Below are 17,112 nucleotides of genomic sequence, written 5' to 3'. Positions count from 1 at the left end.
ATCATATTTCCAGCTGCCATTACCATCAGAAACCACATAGCAAGAGCAGTAACCAGATGCACCTTGCTTGTTCCAGGTCTTGCCAAAGAGCTGGCACAACTCTTTCTTTGGCCCCTGGGTTACAGTGTTCTTAGCAGATCGGTGCAGCTGAGTCGGCCAGGGCTACAGCCCTGGACACAGCCTGGAGATTCTTCTGACTCAAGCACCTAAAGGAAGCGCCCACCACCCCCCATCGTTGAGCACAGGCTAGACAGAGCTGACACTGCCACTCGGCCTGCCCTTCCCTGGGACCCCCTTCACCAAGCCATCCTGTGGCAGGGAACGTTTCCTATAGGGAGACAGGCTAAGGGAAAGAATACTTTCTCTAATTACGTACTGCAGCTGCGAATTGGTAGAGGACACGCTACTTGTCTTTTTGGCTCAGCTCATTCTATTTGTATGGAAACATGATTCAATATTAGCTTTTCTCCTGAAGGTGTATTTTGAGCATCCCTAGTTAGAAAGGGCACCTGATGACTCAGGAGTACTCAACGTCGACAGCTCTCTCCGGCTCCAGAGGAACCTCCAGATTTAAGAAAGGACTGAAAGTTTCCCTAAAAGGAAAACTCGGGTTTGGGAGCACTTCGCTGCCTGGTAAATTCCACATGATGACTGAGGTGCTGCGAGAGATGTGTATGATAAGCTGGTCTCTCTGCCCTGAGAGCTCGGACAGATCCACGTGCCTCGAGGTGGGCATGTGAACTGCATATGTGTACGAACTCATGATTCTGTGAATATCTAGATTTCCTAATGGTTTGAGGACTGCATATGACAGATTATGGGGTTATCTAAAGCCATAGGAAGGAAACTGATAGCATGATCAAGTCAAGACTGTGCTTTTAAAAGTTGCATTTTAAAACCAAAGTAATTTGTCTTACGAGGTCTGGTCATTTCTATGCCATTTGTTCTCATCTTTCCTCCCTGCACCCTGACCCCAGCTGGGACCTCCAGAGTGCAGTTACTCCTCAGTGATGTTGATCAGGTGCTGCATCTGTCATCCAGGGAGTGACGTTTGCTTCTCTTTCAGCCGACGCTGGCGCCGCTGGAACCGCTTCAGTCGCAGAAGGTGTAGGGCTGCCGTGAAGTCTGTCACGTTTTACTGGCTGGTTATTGTCCTGGTGTTTCTCAACACCTTAACCATTTCCTCTGAGCACTACAACCAGCCTGACTGGCTGACACAGATTCAAGGTATAAGCAGAAGCCGTTCTCTTTCTGTTCCGAATAGGGGATCCCTGAGGCTGTCTGACTGCAGTCTAGTCTTTTCTGATGGACATAGGGTAGCATCCAGGACCATTTCCAGTGAGCAGTAGCTTGGAAGGCGGCAGAACCAAGCACAGGGCGCACCTGGAGAGGGGGTGCAGTCTGTGCCATGTGGTGCGTGAAGCACCTCGAAGCTGATAACTCCAGAGCAGCTCGTTGTCTTAACCCTGTGACAACCTGGGATCAAGGAATCAGGCAGCTGGAAGGGACCTCATCATCCCTTCTCCCCATCTCCACTGGAAGCTTTATTTTCCTCTGTAGTTTTCTTGGCAAGCGGTGGCTGTTCACCTACCTCCATTGCCCCAGCAGGGTGGTACGGGAGCTCATCCCATTCTGAGTTCGACAGTTATGAGCCATTGTGAAGCCCTGCCTGACATCAGCTCAAATCTGTTTCTGTCTGACTCTCCAGCCTGCTGGGTGGCATTTTCTGAAGTGACCCTGACAGGCAACTGCTTCTTAGATCATGGCGCTGTAAGGAAGATCCGACAGATTTTTTTTTGTTACTGATTGAAACAAACAAACAAAAACCACGTGATGACCTAAATGCAGAATTGTAGGCTTTTAGGCCTCGAAAGTAGCAGAGATTATGTGGTAAACTGCCCCTCCCCACTTTACAGTCAGTGAAACTGAGGCCCAGAGAAACCGAGGAACTTCTCCAAGGGGCACACGTCTGGGTAGTAGCCAGAAGTAGGACCAGAGCCTGACAGACGAGCAGACCATAAGCGTTCTTGCCGCATTTCTGTAATTGGGGCGAGAGCAAAGACGAGGGCAGAGGTTCTTGGGGCACTTCTGGCAGTGGCTGGTGAGAGGGAGGCGGGGAGGGAGAGGTCAGAGCCACTCCCATGATGAGATCCCGAGGACGTGTGCCCCTTTGTCTTTCTAGATATCGCTAACAAAGTCCTCTTGGCTCTGTTCACCTGTGAGATGCTTGTAAAGATGTACAGCTTGGGTCTCCAGGCATATTTCGTCTCTCTTTTCAATCGGTTTGATTGCTTCGTGGTGTGTGGAGGAATTACGGAAACGATCTTGGTGGAACTGGAAATCATGTCTCCTCTGGGCATCTCTGTGTTTCGCTGTGTGCGGCTCCTGAGAATTTTCAAAGTGACCAGGTGAGGACGTGCGCATCTCACTGCAAGTGTTTTCTGAACGTGGGTGGTGGGCAGCCCTGTCCCCGCTTGGGGGACCTTCTGCTCCATCCCAGGTGGCGCTCTGGGCTCACCCGCTTGTCTTGACTTGCAGGCACTGGACCTCCCTGAGCAACTTGGTGGCATCCTTGTTAAACTCCATGAAGTCCATCGCTTCGCTGCTGCTTCTGCTTTTTCTCTTCATCATCATCTTTTCCTTGCTGGGGATGCAGCTGTTCGGCGGCAAGTTTAATTTTGACGAGACCCAAACCAAGCGGAGCACCTTCGATAATTTCCCTCAAGCGCTTCTAACGGTGTTCCAGGTGGGTCCCCCGCCATCCTTTCCCTGGGGCTGCACCTTAGGGGATGCCTTCTCATCTGTCCACGAATCAATAAGACAAAACACTCCATTGTTATTGTATTAGTGACCTCTGCCCTAATAACACTCTGATTCATTTTGTGCCATTTAAGTCATTTGTTTTGCATCTCACTCCCAACCTACGTGCTGTGATTTCACGTTTTTGTGAGACCACTAGTTGTATTCTGAAATAATCAACCAAAAATTTGTGTTTGATTGTATGAGGTGTCTGAGGTTCCTGTGACATAGGCTCTAAAATCCTCTTCTTGTCCTTTGCTAATTTTTGGCGGCAGGCAAGTTTTGTAATCCTGGTTATAATGGATTTATGCAGAGAAGTGACTTCTAAAGCCCTGATGCCTTGGTGTATAGTCAGAGGAATCAGGGTGATTAAAGAGTTGTGACAGCTTTCTGGCCCTTTGTTGTCCTCCCTCGTGTGATGTAATGAGGACACACAGACTCAGGATGTCTCTGCTGTTGGGGCCTTTGCAGGCATCGGGCTGAGAAGGGAGCAGCAGTGTCAGAGGTTCACAGGTGGCCCTGCACTCAGAGGCCCAGCCTCTCCACCCCACCCGGCTGTAAGCTGAGGTGTCCCAAACCCCCACCTTGTGTATTGTGAGCTGAAGCCCTTCCTTAGGGCCTGGCAGGTAGAGTTAAAAGACCCATCTGGGGCTTCCCTGGTGGCGCAGCGGTTGAGAGTCCGCCTGCCGATGTGGGGGACGTGGGTTTGTGCCCCGGTCCGGGAGGATCCCACATGCCACAGAGCGGCTGGGCCCGTGAGCCATGGCCGCTGAGCCTGCGTGTCCGGAGCCTGTGCTCCACAACGGGAGAGGCCACAGCAGTGACAGGCCCGCGTAGCGCAAAAAAAAAAAAAAAAGACCCATCTGCCTGGGAATTCCCTGGCGGTCCAGTGGTTAGGACTCCGTGCTTCCACTGCAGGGAACGTGGGTTCCATCCCTGGCCGGGAAACTAAGATCCCACAAGCCACGCAGCGCCCTGTTGCCCTCATCTGTCCTTGTTGCTTTTCACATGCGATGCCAGCAGCGAGTCCTGCGGGAGACGGGGGGAAGGCCTGGCGGGAGGGGCAGTGGACACGAACGTCCCACGGTGGTTCCTCCAGTGCTCAGCTCTGTGACCTTGGAAAGTCACTATTTTCTGAAAAATGAGAGCCTAGGGAATGATCTCTAAGGTTCTTTCCTACTTGGACGTTTCGAAGTGAATGGAATTACTGTCACTGTTCTAGACCTGGCCTATAGCAGTAAAGTATAATATAACTCAGTTTTAATTTTTGGCCGCTGATGAGTCTTTTTTTTTTTTTTTTGGTACTTTCAGAGAAACCTGCATGGTGGCAGGCAGTGGTTTTTGTAGTACGTGTGCACGGCACAGAATTCAAATGTTAAAAAAGCATATAAAGTGACACGTCTCCCTCCCAGCCAGCCACCGATTTCCCGTTGTCGGAGGCAACCACCGTTTAGCAGATTCTTCGGTGCTCTCCCAGTGTACTTTCTCAGATGTAAATAAACATAGCTACCTGCCTATCCACCTACAGATGGTAGCTCATCCTACGTGCTTTTTTTCATCTTTCCTTTTAACAACTAACATGTCCTTAAGAACCTTCTTTACTGGTCCGTAAAAAGCTGCTGCCTCCTTTTCGATGCTGCTCTGTTTTGTGGTGTGGGTGTGCCGGAGTTCATGGGTCCAGTCCCCTGCTGATGCACATTCCACTGCGTCTCGTCCTGGCTGAGTGAATGACCTTGAAGATACACCATGGCGCACGTGTGTGACAGTAGGTCTGTAGGATAAATGCCCCCAAGTGGAATTGCTGGTTTAAAGGGTGTGTGTCCATTTTTAACTTTGACGCCCTTGCCCAAGTATTGTCTTCAAGGCTGTGGTAGTTCATCCTCCGGTGATGGGGTGTGGGGACTGCCCATTGCCTAACTCCCTTTCACCATAGTGAGTGTTCAGACGTTTTGATTACTGCCCGTCTGGTAGATGGAAATGGTATCTCATTGTAGTTTTAATTGATATTACTGTTGTCAGGAGTGATGTTGAATGTCTTCTCAGGTGGGCAGGAGCCAGTTATAGTTCCTTTTCTGTGAATTGCTTCGCCTTGTCAAACCATTTGCCACATTTCTATTTGGTTGTACGGCCCGTTTTCTCTGGGTAGGTATATACGTGTTTAAATGCACAAAGGTCCTGGAGAGACACACCGACAGCATGCTCCTGGGGAGCGGGCCGAATGGGCTGGGGTGTAGTCAAAGGGTACACAAGCCTTACGTGGAATGCTATTTTATTTTCACCAGAAGAGTTAACTCATGTATTTATGTGATTAAGCATAACACTTAAAAAACTGTAGGATAACAGATGCGTTTGTTCAGTGCAAACTGAACTGTGAAAGGCAGGTTACACCAGACACGGGCAGCCCCCAGGAGCTCTGGGAGAACCGTGGGAACTGTGAGTCCACCTGCCCGCTGATCCCAGTTTTGGCTTCTTAGATTCTGACAGGTGAAGACTGGAACGCTGTGATGTATGATGGCATTATGGCATACGGGGGCCCGTCGTCTTCGGGAATGATCGTCTGCATCTACTTCATCATCCTCTTCATTTGTGGTAACTGTATCCTTCAGCCTTCAGGCTGACCCGGGCCGCCTTGTTGTCCCTGTCGTGTTTGCTGTCTTCCTCTCTGAGTTTCCCCGTGGCGATGGTGGTAGCCGTGGTGGTGGGGAGGTGAGTGCCCTCACCTCACTCTTGTGCCCTCCTTCGCTGTTGCTAGGGCAGCACAGGAGAAGCAGAGTCTCAGTTAGGCTTTGAGGAATGAGCAGCCATGGGAGGGAGCCTGAGACGGCACGTGGGCTGCACCCGTGGCCACCCACTCGGCATGACGTCCCATCTCCTGTACAGGTCCCAAGCGTGGCCTAGGACAAAGCCCTGTTGTTCTCCGTGCCATCACCCTTGAGGGTGTAGGGAGGAAAAACGTCCCTCTAGCTTCCAGGTTCTTTTGGCTGGCTTGTAATCAAATTGAGGTAAGACAGATTAAGAGGAGGAAAACAAATTTAATTTCATACAACATCCCTTGAGCTGTATCTTCTCTGGCTTGTTAGTGAATTTTCTTCAGGGTGGAAACCCCAGTGCAAACCTATGGGGACAATGCTTTGTTCTTCAGTGTACTATGTGGAGGTCCCTCTTTCAACACAGAGAAATGCTAGGAGTCTCTCATGCAGCTCCAACAGCCCTGCTGCAGGGAACCACCCTGCTCCCCCTGCCCGGCTGTCTGCATATGCCTCTTACTGCCTGTGGGTCCTGCTGGAGTTTGGGGTGGCATTTCTCCATCTTCCCAACTAGATGAGAAGCTTCTTGAGTCAGCGATCTCTTTTTGTATTCGCATGTCTCGTGGCTTACACCACAGGGTCATGCACACACAGCCCTTGGTCAGTGTTTAAGTGAATGATCAGTATTTTCTTTTTCTGCTCTTCTCGTGATTAATTCTTTAGGCCACAGCCGTATACTGGCCCTAATCTGCAGAGAAGTATTCCCTGGCCACTTTCCAGTTAGATACTGTGTTTTCTTTGTAGTACATGTGTCACTCTCTGAAATCCTTAAGTAGTTTATGTTCTGTCCGCCACCCACCCCCCCCCCCCCCCCCCAGCTAGAATAGACGCTACTTGGGAGCTTGGACTCCAGTCTGTCCTGTTTCCTCCCATGTCCCCAGCACCCGGAACGGTGCCTGGCACATCAGAGGTGCTTGACAGATGTTTTCAAATAGATTCCACGGCACCCCACTGTTCAGGAGGGTCTGGTGGGTAATGCTTCTAAAAACAGATAATGGGTATTTGCTCTTGGAAACCACCTGTTACAGACTTGTAAGATTTTCCTGTGGTTTATTACTCTGCATTTTCTTTCTACTACCTAAAAGAATCTAGTGTCATTGTAAGACTAGAGATGCAGTATTTCTTCGTTGCAATCATTAGTAGGGATTCTCAGTGCAGTTATTCCCAGCACTAATTGTTTTCTGAGCCGTGATTACCCCACGTCTGTCAGAGGAGAGCTCGTGTTGCCAAGCCATCGCCAAGCCCAGGACAAACTGCTTCCCCAGGCTCATTGCTGCTCTGTTAAAAAATAATCCTACTGTATCAAAGGTGTTTTGAGAGCCTTCATAGAATCCACTCACATTTCTATCCTCTTTAAAGACTTGAATAGGTCGAGCATGACATCCCCTGGAAGGCTGCTCATCACCAGCGCCTTGTTAGGTTATGTTTGTGGACATGTTCAGCAACCTGCCTGAGAGTTCAGATTGCGGAGGGTGTGTGGGGCCGTGCTGTGCCTCTCCTGTCTTGGGGTCCCTGGGCTCCCGTTGTCCTGCACGCAGGTGGCGGTACGTCAGCTAGAAGGAAGCATCAGTCAGAGAAGGGAGTCGTTTTGACCTATTTATTGCCCTCTGATCCCTGTGCTTCTCCAAAATGTACTTAACTGCTAACAAGTAAGAAACAGGCATCGTCTGATTTGGGAACGTTATTCAGGATATTTTTTTCAGTCATTCAAGGAAACCACACATAGAACATTATAGTAAGAGCCAAAAACCTGATAACTTGTTCAGTCACCTAACTTTCTACTATTTGCAAAAATGAAATTCAACCACAATAGTCTAAGATACAGCCACCGGGGGACAATGCAGAGGAGTGGTCCAGCGCCATCGGGCAATAAGGCAGGCGTGCTGGAGTCAGTCAGTGTTTGTGGAATGAACGAATGAACGAGGTATTCACAGACTCGGAAGGTCATTTCAAATAAGAAAGGCTCCGGCTGCCTTGTGCGACGGGATCATCATTTGAATAATGTGTAGCCTTTGCAGGGTCTTATTTGGAAAGGACACCCCAGATAGATATGTTGTGGGTGTGAGTGTTTTAAAAGAAAACAAAATGCATAAAGCGAAATGCAAAATGCATAAAAACAACACGCTTATGTTATAGATTGTTTTATGCGATGTGTGTCATAGCCATAGACCCCTAGATGTATAGACACGTGCACAAGCACATACGTGCACACGCATGAAGGGGAATGTTGGCGTTTGTAGGTTTTCATGGGTTTTGGTGAATCTTAATTTTGTTTTTGGCCACCTTATCTTCTACAGGTTCTAGTTCTTTTTGAAAAACAATGGGACTCTGGTCTCCTAGCTTTACCAAGTGAACATAGCACCAGGGGACAGTTACCTGTCAGCAGCCTCCTGAACACGGGGGTGTTTCATTGCCATTATTGACCGTGTGTAGCTGCATTTAGAACCGTGCTGCATCCTTAACGTTCTCAAATTAGATATTCTACTGAATGTCTTCTTGGCCATCGCTGTAGACAACTTGGCAGATGCTGAAAGTTTGAATACTGCTCAGAAAGAGGAAGCTGAGGAAAAGGAAAGGAAGAAGATTGCCAGGTAACCCCATTTTCACCTGGGCGGTTTGCCGAGGGGTTTGCCCCGAGGAGCCGTTCGCAGGTGGGGCCTGCCGGGGCGCCCGGCTCCGCAGCAGCTGCAGCTCCTGTGCTGCTGCTTTGTGGCGATCCTGGCTGGTCCTGTGAGGCCGACCAAAGAGGCTGGACTCTTGGGCAGAACCCAGGCCCTCGGAGCTGAGAGCAGGAGTCACGCGTCCCCATGCTTAACGAATCACTGCAGTTAGTTTTGGCGTCATAAAATAAATGATGCGTTCAATGCTGATTAGCTCTTGGATGAGAATTTTAATAAGATGATCTGTGTAATGAATCCAGTGCAGTGAGGTGAACAGGAAGCTCTGGGTGTGGGTTGTGCTATGTTCTTGCTATTAGGGTTGTTTCCAATTAACTTCCGTCCTTCACTGGGCCACTGTTGATTCAGAATCCTGATTAGCTTTTTTATACAAAGCAGTATGGTTACGTGGTTTTTTTTTGTTCTCTCCTCTTCTCTGTAGAAAAGAAAGCCTGGAAAATAAAAAGAACAACAAACCAGAAATCAACCAGATAGCCAACAGTGACAACAAGGTAGATGTTACATTCTCCACTTTGTTTCAAAATGATTCTGTTGATATCACCATGACAGTGCGCTGTGTGTGGTATTTTGGAGTAGTGGAAGTGTGGCACCCTGTCATAGACACTGGCTTTCCGGGGGTGTCTGAGTGAATTAAGGTGCTTAGCTGGTTGTTAACGGTGTTTCACCAGAGAGCTGGTATGATGCATACTGAACTGGTCTGACCGCTTATTTCTTCTTGATTGGAATGATGTGGTCAGGCCTGACCTGTGTCAGTATCTTCTCAGTGGGGATTAAAATCAAGGATTGCTGAAAGATGTCTGTCCCCAGAGTGCGGGTGTCTCAGGATCAGAGGGTCTGGGCGCTTAAGGCCCTACCGTGAAACTTTGTGCACCGTGTCAGCTCTGGATTTCTCATTAATTTGTTCATTTATTCAGTGAGTCAGTAAATACTTTTTGAGTGGTGACTGTGTGTCAGATACTGGGGACCGGGAACGGCCAAGACCGGCGAGGTCCCTGCGTGCGTGGGGCTCTCAGCCTGGCGGGGTGGCAGGAATCCGTAAGGCAGTTCTCTTGTAGCATGGGTGCCAGTGTTGGGAGAGGAAGAGGCATGGGTGGGGCTGGCTGTCCCTGGCTGGGCAGGGGTTTACACCAGTTTACTCCTCTTCTGCCCTCAGACCTTCTGTTTTCAGCAGAGTCACCATCTGGGGGCACCTGCTGTCCCGACACACTTACATACAGCGCACACTCTGGAGACAATTCCTCTGCCCCTTGCTGGACGGCAGGGTTGAGCCTTTACTCGCCCCTCTCAAGTACATTTAAGTCGGTCTCCGTTCCTCCCAAGACCTCTCTGTCTTCCCAGGTCACCATCGATGACTACCGAGAAGAGGATGAGGACAAAGACCCCTACCCACCTTGTGATGTGCCAGGTATGTGGCGGAGGCCGGAGACAGGCTCTCAGCGTGTGAGCCACGTGTCTTTGCTCTCACTCTGATCAGCGGCTGAGTCTGCGGCTGGCTGGCCCAGCTGGGCGCACGCGGGGCTGCCGGGGCTGCCGAGGCCGCCGAGGCCACGGGTGCAGTCCCCTCGTGGGCCGGTTAGCTCTGCTTTTCCTCGTGGTTGCAGGCGGCTCATGTAACCTAGGCTCCAGGGGGGTGGGGAGAGAACGTGCAGGTGGAGCAGGGCAAGCCCACACTGGGCTGGGACATCTCTCCAGGAGACGGCCAGTTATCAACATTCACCTGATACTTTCACCTCGACTGGGGCCTTTACTGGCTGACATAGGAGGAACCGTGGAATCAGGGAGCCTGGGGACCTGTGTGTGCCTTGAAACCCCACACAGCTTTTCAGGCTGAAGCTGAGCGCGGAGGTTGCTGGGGAAGCAGCAAGGTGCTGGGGGGATGGGCAGTGAGAATCCCACAGCTGCTACCTTCACCTTCGCTCAGACCTTAAACTGCTGGGGCCTCATTCCCACAGCTACGCATGCTCACCAGACAGCCGCTTCTCAGCCCCTCCCCGCCCCCATATACTCTCCGTTTGGATTTGGAAGTGTTTTGATTAATGTAAGCTGATAGACGATGTTAACGTTTAAGCCAAATATTCATGTGAAATTGAGGACGACCATGGAAACCCAAATGCAGTCTTTGTTTATTTCACGCCTAAAAAAACAGTGTCTCCTTTAAAGTAGGTGAAGAGGAAGAGGAGGAGGAAGAGGATGAACCCGAGGTTCCTGCTGGCCCCCGTCCTCGAAGAATGTCTGAGTTGAACATGAAAGAGAAAATCACCCCCATCCCCGAAGGGAGCGCTTTCTTCATTCTTAGCAAGACCAACCCGTAAATATCCCCTTTCTAGTTGCACGGCTGCCCCGTCTCCCCCAGGACCCTACAGGTTGCTAGAGGGTGGCTGGGGATGGGGTGAGGGAAGATGGTTCTCAGCCCCTTTCTGCGCCTGAGCGTCAGGGCCCCCAAGCCCCCTCGGACCCCTGTCCTGCTCCAGCCTTGCCTTTGCCCGCTGTGCATCTCTTCCTAGCCTTCCTGTGCCTGGACCAGGGACTTAGGGGTGTGACCAGGTCCTGGGAGAAGAGCTATTCCAGATTCTCCTCCCCACCAACCCCTGCACTGGGGCAGCAGTGGTGCAATACTGTGGCTTGGTCAGAGCCCACAGCTCTGGTGTGCCGTGAGTCGTCACTTGTGAAGTGTTTTCCATCCAAAGGACCCTTTCTTCACGAGGGGGCCTCTGTTAAGATGCTGTGGGGGATGAGGATTTTGACCAACTTCTGCAGAGTATCTTCACCCAGAGATCCAGTTTAGTTGATTACTTTTCCCTATTGAGTTTGATGGTGATAAAGTCATAATCGCTCAGTGATATTGTATAGATGGTAGCTGTTCAGTTCAGCTCCCTGATATCCTGCTTAAAATGCATTTCTCTTGTTGAAATGATCAGGTGCTCACCAGGAACATGGTAATTACTCACAAGTACTGTAAGAGGAAGATGTGTATTTACTAGCTGGTTTCTAGGTTTCAAATGATCCGGGAAGGAGTGAAGCGTCAGGGGGAATCGATGGCTCCCGGAAAGGTTTCTAGAATTGCAGAAGCAGTTCTGGGCTGTCGGCAAAGAACTCCATAAATTCACAGGCTCCAGGGAGACATAGGTGGGAAGCAAGGGGGGCCGCAGTCTTACAGACTCGAAGACTGGGTGGTAGTCTTCATCACCGTTGACAGTTTGGGTATCTCTTTTAAAAAGTTATTCAGCTGACTCACTGACATCTATACAGCTCATTACGTCTGCCTATATTGGAGGAATGGATTGATTTCCCCCCAAAGCTTTGAGCACTCCTGCCCTCACAGCACTGGAAGGCCTTCCCTAGCTGCTGATGGCTTGCAGGCCCTCCAGGGACCATATCCCCCAGCATTAAGCAGCCCCAAAAGGGAAGATTTGAAGCAAGGGGTCACCTTCATATAAAGTGGACTCCAGTTTTTAAAGTGAAAAAAACGTTTCAAAAGAAAACCTACATGTATTCTATAGACAAAAATAATCTTTAAATTCTAAAGTCAAACATCGAGGCTAAGGGAAGTCAGGCACTAACTAACTAGCCCATGGGACATCAGGGGCGTCAGGAGAGGCTCTGATGGCCTGTGGAGCCATTGTGAGAGCCAGGGCTGGGGGTGCTGGGCACACGCGGTAGCATCCTTCTAAGATTCTTGCATGATGGTGTAACTTCCACTTGACTTTCTCAGAAGTACTTGTTGTGGGTCGACTCCCCCTCCTCCCTGCGAAAATAGCACTTATGACAGAATTTCCACATAACGGGAGATTGCACCAAGCCTCACTTACCGTGGCCATGTTTTGATGCAGCCCAGCTGCTGGGATTGCTTCCATTCTTTTTGAGCTGTTGGCATGAGCTCTGACCTTGGTCTCTGTTCCAAGGCAGGGAAAGGGAGCAGCTGGGCTTCATGTTATGGTGGGGATATGTCACCCTCAGACCTGGATTGGAAATCTGCCCCTGGTCCCTACTATCTGGGTCACCTTTTTTTTTGGCCACACTGATTGGCTTGTGGAATTTTAGTTCCCTGACCAGGGATCACACCTGGGCCCTCGGCAGTGAGAGCATAGAGTCCTAACCACTGGACCGCCGGGGAATTCCCATAGCTGGGTCGCCTTAAGAACGTTCTTTCACAGGCTGAAGCCTCAGTCTCTTCACCTTTAGAAGGACAGTGTCCCCACTTTTAAGGACTCAGTGAGTGGTCTCTGCGGTGTGTCCATACAGAACACTTGGGGTCTGCCATCCTGGGGTTTCCAGGGGCTGATGGTACGGTGGGTCCGTTTGCTGGGTCGGGGCTTGGGAGGCACAGGGACAGCCGTCCTCCACCTGGTTCGTCAATGCGGAGTGGCCCTAGTGTGCTGAGGGCCCTTCTGGGGCTGCGTCCATGCGGCGGCTTTCCCCGCAGGATCCGCGTGGGCTGCCACAAGCTCATCAACCACCACATCTTCACCAACCTTATCCTCGTCTTCATCATGCTGAGCAGCGCTGCCCTCGCCGCCGAGGACCCCATCCGCAGCCACTCCTTCCGGAACACTGTAAGCCCCCAGCGAGGACGGCAGGGCGGGGCTCCCCGGGTTGGTGCTGAGCTCTTGGGCAGAGGCCGCGTCCGTGCAGGGCCTGCAGGGGCCATGAGGGCAAGAGCTCAAGTGGGCCTCTTGTTCACCTGCAGGCATTTTGTTTCAGGTTTGTCAGTGCCAGAGAGGTTTTGTTTTATGGGCACAAACCTTTCTTGAATCAAATATTTTACACCTCGTTTCAAATATTCTGTGATAACTGAGTATTTTCAGGGGCTCCGCTCCTCTACCTCTCCGTTCCTCGCTGCCAGCATTTTGGTCCCTCTTTCCCCCTCCCTGGTCCAATTCACATGCACACCTATCTTGAGATTCCCGCCTGGTGGCAGCATCCAGCAGGAGAGAAAGTAAAATTGAAACCAGGTGTGTCACATGCCCGGGAGCTCTTATGTAGGGTTGGCAGGAAGACTTAAACGCGCAAAGCTACTTGGTTCTGTTACTGACAAGAAATACAAGTTAGGGAGATGACAGATGTGGACCTGAAGGGTTCAGTGGAGAAGAACTAAGTTTTGGTTAGTTTGGGGCAGGAGGTGGCTTTACAAAGAAAACAAGCAGCGGGTTTAGTCTTGTATTTGTAATCAGTTTCGTAATTTAGGGCTGGCTCCCTTCCCCAGCAGCGATGTTGGGCAGAGACTGGTACCTAAATCACTTCCTGCCTGAGAAATTCAGTCTCAGCAGGTCAGCTGTCAGCACTGAGAACAGTCCAGAGGCAAGACAGCTTCAGAGGACGGTAGCCTGTTGACTGCCCGGCCTCAATACCGTAGCGTAGTTTCAGATGATCGCCCAGAAAGCTGCCCGGGGAAGGAGGCCCGCAAGTGTGCGAGGCCGTCAGGGGTCGCTGCCTTGCCTGGTTGGTACCTCTTTCTGTACAAGAGATTTTTAGAGATTTGTGGATTTAGACGAATCACCAGATCAGTGTCCCACGATTTCAGTTGTGACAACCAAGCCCTGTGCTGTCTTTTCATTTCCAGTGCTCTTGGTTTGAAGCCTGGCAAACCCAATCTATCAGATTGCTGAAACTCGAGCACCCTGATACAAAGATTAAAGGATCTTCCCCTCAAAGCATGCGTGGGTGATGTAAAGATGAAGGCCCTGAGCCTGTCCCAATCTGTACTCAGAGGTTAGGGCTTTTGTTAAGATTCTCGAGGCTGTCTAAACACTCAGATGCAACAAGGCCCTCAGTGTCCCTGGTTCCATCCTAAAGATGAGACACAAGGGGGAAAAGCTGTTTGGGAAAAAAATACCATTATGTGATGGACTAGGTCAGAAGCTAGTCCTAGAACACAGATTGACAAAGAGTTAATTTACATGCGGGCCTCATGTTCTAAGTTTTTATTGTAATTACTTCCCCATGGGTTCATTTCCCTGCAACTTTTCGCAAGAATGTTATTGTTCGTTTTTAATAGATGTACATATGTATGTGTGTCTTGCTTTTAAAATACCACAGTGTTTTTATTTGACTGTAGTCAGAACACTTAACATGAGATTTTCCTTGACAAAATTTTAAGGATACAAGACAGTATCCTTAACCCTGGGCACCATGTTGGATGGCAGATCTCTGGAACTCACTCACCTTGTATGACAGGAACTTTACCCACGTCCACCTCCCGCAGCCCCTGACAACCGCCATTCTGCTTTCTCTCTGCGAGCTTCACTACTTTAGACACGTCATATAACTAATATCATGCAGTGCTTTTTTAAAAGAACCTTAGCTGATTCATTAGTGAAAAAGAGAAAGGAGGCAGAGTGAGGAAAGAACACCCTGCCTCCAAGGGCTCTGACCCCGGGTACCAGGCTGAGCTGTTGGCTCGTCGGCAGCTGTGTCATTCTTGGCTACCCACGTGCTTTCAGCAGGCACAGCCCTGCTGCGACCTCGGAGGGGCTGAGGAGGAGGGGCAGGGCTCCCTGTGGGCAGCCTTGGTAGTGTACTGGGAAAGACCGTTCACTGCCTGGCCGGAAACACAGATACACAGAAGGGTTCCAGTAAAATTTATAAATCCCCAAATGGAAACAGTTTGGGAAATGAATAATGCTGTCTGAAGAGAGAGAACTTCAGCGAGGAGGGCTGCCTTTGAAACAGAGGTCCTCGCCTTAGTGGAACAGTAGTAAGGACTCCCCTGGGGTGGGTCCCACACGGACACAGCAGGGCCCGCGGCTCTGGACTGACACATCGGAGGCCTGGCTTCCCGCTCAGCGATGCAGAGACTGGCCGCGTGGCCTGAGCAGCTGCCCGTTTTCAGCATCCACCTCTGTGAAATGAACGGAGTTGGCCTGGGTAGGCTTCACGGGTTATCTTCCAGGGCCACTCTCTTCAGTTCCCCCAAACCACAGAGCCCAGTTGTCATTGCAGGTAAGCAGCCCGGACGGCCTCTCCCAGTGGCAGAGTCTCGGCTGCTGTGTTCGTGGCTGAGGAGTCTCTGTGGGCAGCCTTAGACAGCCCCACTGCTGCCCACCTGCCTGCCCTTCAGCCCCCATGGCTCTGAGGAGAAGCAGGGACCCCTGAAGGGGTAGGAGGACTCCACTGCTTGGAAAGGAGACGGTATTCTCAGGAATGCTGGTAAAGTGGCCTGGACCATCATTCAGAGGCCAAGTCAGTCCGTTCTTTGAATGGGCCCAGCAAGGAAAACACCTGCCTTGAGAGAGAGAGCAGTGTTAGTTGCAGAGCAGCCGGCAGGAGGAAGATGATAAGTGAAACTCTTCCTTGCAGGTTTCTCCAGCCCGGCACATCGGTGGGGGAAGGACGTTTGCTCCCTGATTGAATGGGCTGGAATTGGAGGGGACACGTGGCCCCATCTGGTGCCACTAATACCTTTGTTTACATTTTCCCTCCAATCCAAAGTTCAGCTGAATGACAGCATATTTCATTCTACCAAAAAGGCAGTTAAAAATCTAAAATGCCTGTGAGACTAATTTATCTGGTGCCACAAGTTACTTATCAGCATAGTGCTTTCATAAGTGAGCCTCTGTCTGCCCAGAACACGAGGCTGGGCCGGGGGGCGGGGGACGGTCACCCGGAGTGCTTACAGGAGGTAAGTATCCCCAAAGTTCTTGGTTGGACCAAGGTGGGGCCCTTTGAGCATGTCTGCACTTTCCTCCAGGGTGGCAGGCATATCCCGGGAGAGCGGGTCTCTGACCGCTTGTGGGCGTGTAGCTGCTGGGGTTTGTCCAGATGCCTTTTTCTCATCTCCACGTGTTGTGCCTTGCAGATACTGGGTTACTTTGACTATGCTTTCACAGCCATCTTTACTGTTGAAATCCTGTTGAAGGTAATGGCTTTTTCATTGATCCTCGCGTACTCTAAAGCAGCGGTAGCAATAACGGTGGCAATTCTCTGTTTACCTTCCAGATGCTAGGTTATGCAGATTATGTCTTCACTGGTACTTTTGCATTTGAGATCGTTTTGAAGGTAACAGGTGCCACAGGAGTGTGTTTCAGGGGCCTGCTCCTGTGTGTGACACACGGCCAAGACGCGTGACGTGCTTTTGGCTATTTTCAGTTTTTGTCCTCTGTGATCAAGCTCCGCTTTTCTTTTTTTTTTAACCAAAGGATTTTTTTCCTGTAACCATTCAACTCGTTTTTGCTGTTTCTTTTTAACCTTTGAATGCATGTAGGAGCTCCTTTGGCTTCCTAATAGTGATTGGGAATTATATTTTGCTCCTTTTTTAATGTCCTCTGAAATGTGTCAACTGATAACAGATACAATACTATGTGTGAACTTTCTTCCACCCTTCTTGACATCAAAGTCGGAGGAAAAGCATTTCTCCTGCGAAGGGAATGTCTCTCTTCTCATTTCTTTGACTGCATTATGTTTTCAGTGCCCTAAAAGAGTAACACACTATTTTCTTGCAACAGGATTTGCAAGATAATGTGGGTCTCTTTGTGTTAAGATATATCTGTTTTAATGGATGGGCTTACATTTACACAAACGGAAAGAGCACCCTCTGGACAGGGGGCCCGGAATGTACTGCCCATGCATGAGTTGCCAGTCGCCATTGCTGCATGTGGTTTGTGCACTGGTTGTGAAGCCACCCTGGGGAGAGCTCGTTCCTATGTACTCAGAGGTCTGGAGACCCACAGCGGAGAGCCCAGAACGCCAGACTTGCTGAGGGGCATGCGTCCTCGCAGTGCTGGGACAACGTGGCCTGGGACAACTGTCAGGGCAGTCATCTCCTAGTGGAGACAAAAGCTGGGAAATGAGGTCTTGGAACCACAGTTTCTTTAAACCATGTTGGGGATTTT

At 50.3% G+C, this 17,112-nt stretch overlaps 1 protein-coding gene across 14 annotated transcripts in view; it reads left to right on the top strand.

Annotated features, from left to right (window-relative positions):
* The window catches only part of CACNA1D (calcium voltage-gated channel subunit alpha1 D), a 318,762-nt gene that overhangs the window by 232,209 nt on the left and 69,441 nt on the right, over positions 1–17,112 (top strand). For 13 of the 14 annotated variants that reach the window (XM_033424607.2, XM_004267920.4, XM_004267921.4 and 10 more), the window contains 10 exons: positions 1,067–1,227; positions 2,183–2,408; positions 2,539–2,746; positions 5,274–5,394; positions 8,083–8,197; positions 8,706–8,775; positions 9,623–9,689; positions 10,445–10,592; positions 12,708–12,837; positions 16,080–16,139. In XM_033424607.2, the coding sequence (XP_033280498.2) occupies positions 1,067–1,227; positions 2,183–2,408; positions 2,539–2,746; positions 5,274–5,394; positions 8,083–8,197; positions 8,706–8,775; positions 9,623–9,689; positions 10,445–10,592; positions 12,708–12,837; positions 16,080–16,139 (1,306 nt within the window). The remainder of the gene's footprint in view (positions 1–1,066; positions 1,228–2,182; positions 2,409–2,538; positions 2,747–5,273; positions 5,395–8,082; positions 8,198–8,705; positions 8,776–9,622; positions 9,690–10,444; positions 10,593–12,707; positions 12,838–16,079; positions 16,140–17,112) is intronic. The other variant, XM_033424608.2, reaches the window with a different exon arrangement.

Source organism: Orcinus orca, chromosome 10 (genome assembly GCF_937001465.1).
Source record: "Orcinus orca chromosome 10, mOrcOrc1.1, whole genome shotgun sequence".
Taxonomy (NCBI): Eukaryota; Metazoa; Chordata; class Mammalia; order Artiodactyla; family Delphinidae; genus Orcinus; species Orcinus orca.
The sequence above is the reverse complement of the archived record's forward strand: the minus strand, read 5'-3'. Positions and strand labels throughout refer to the sequence as shown.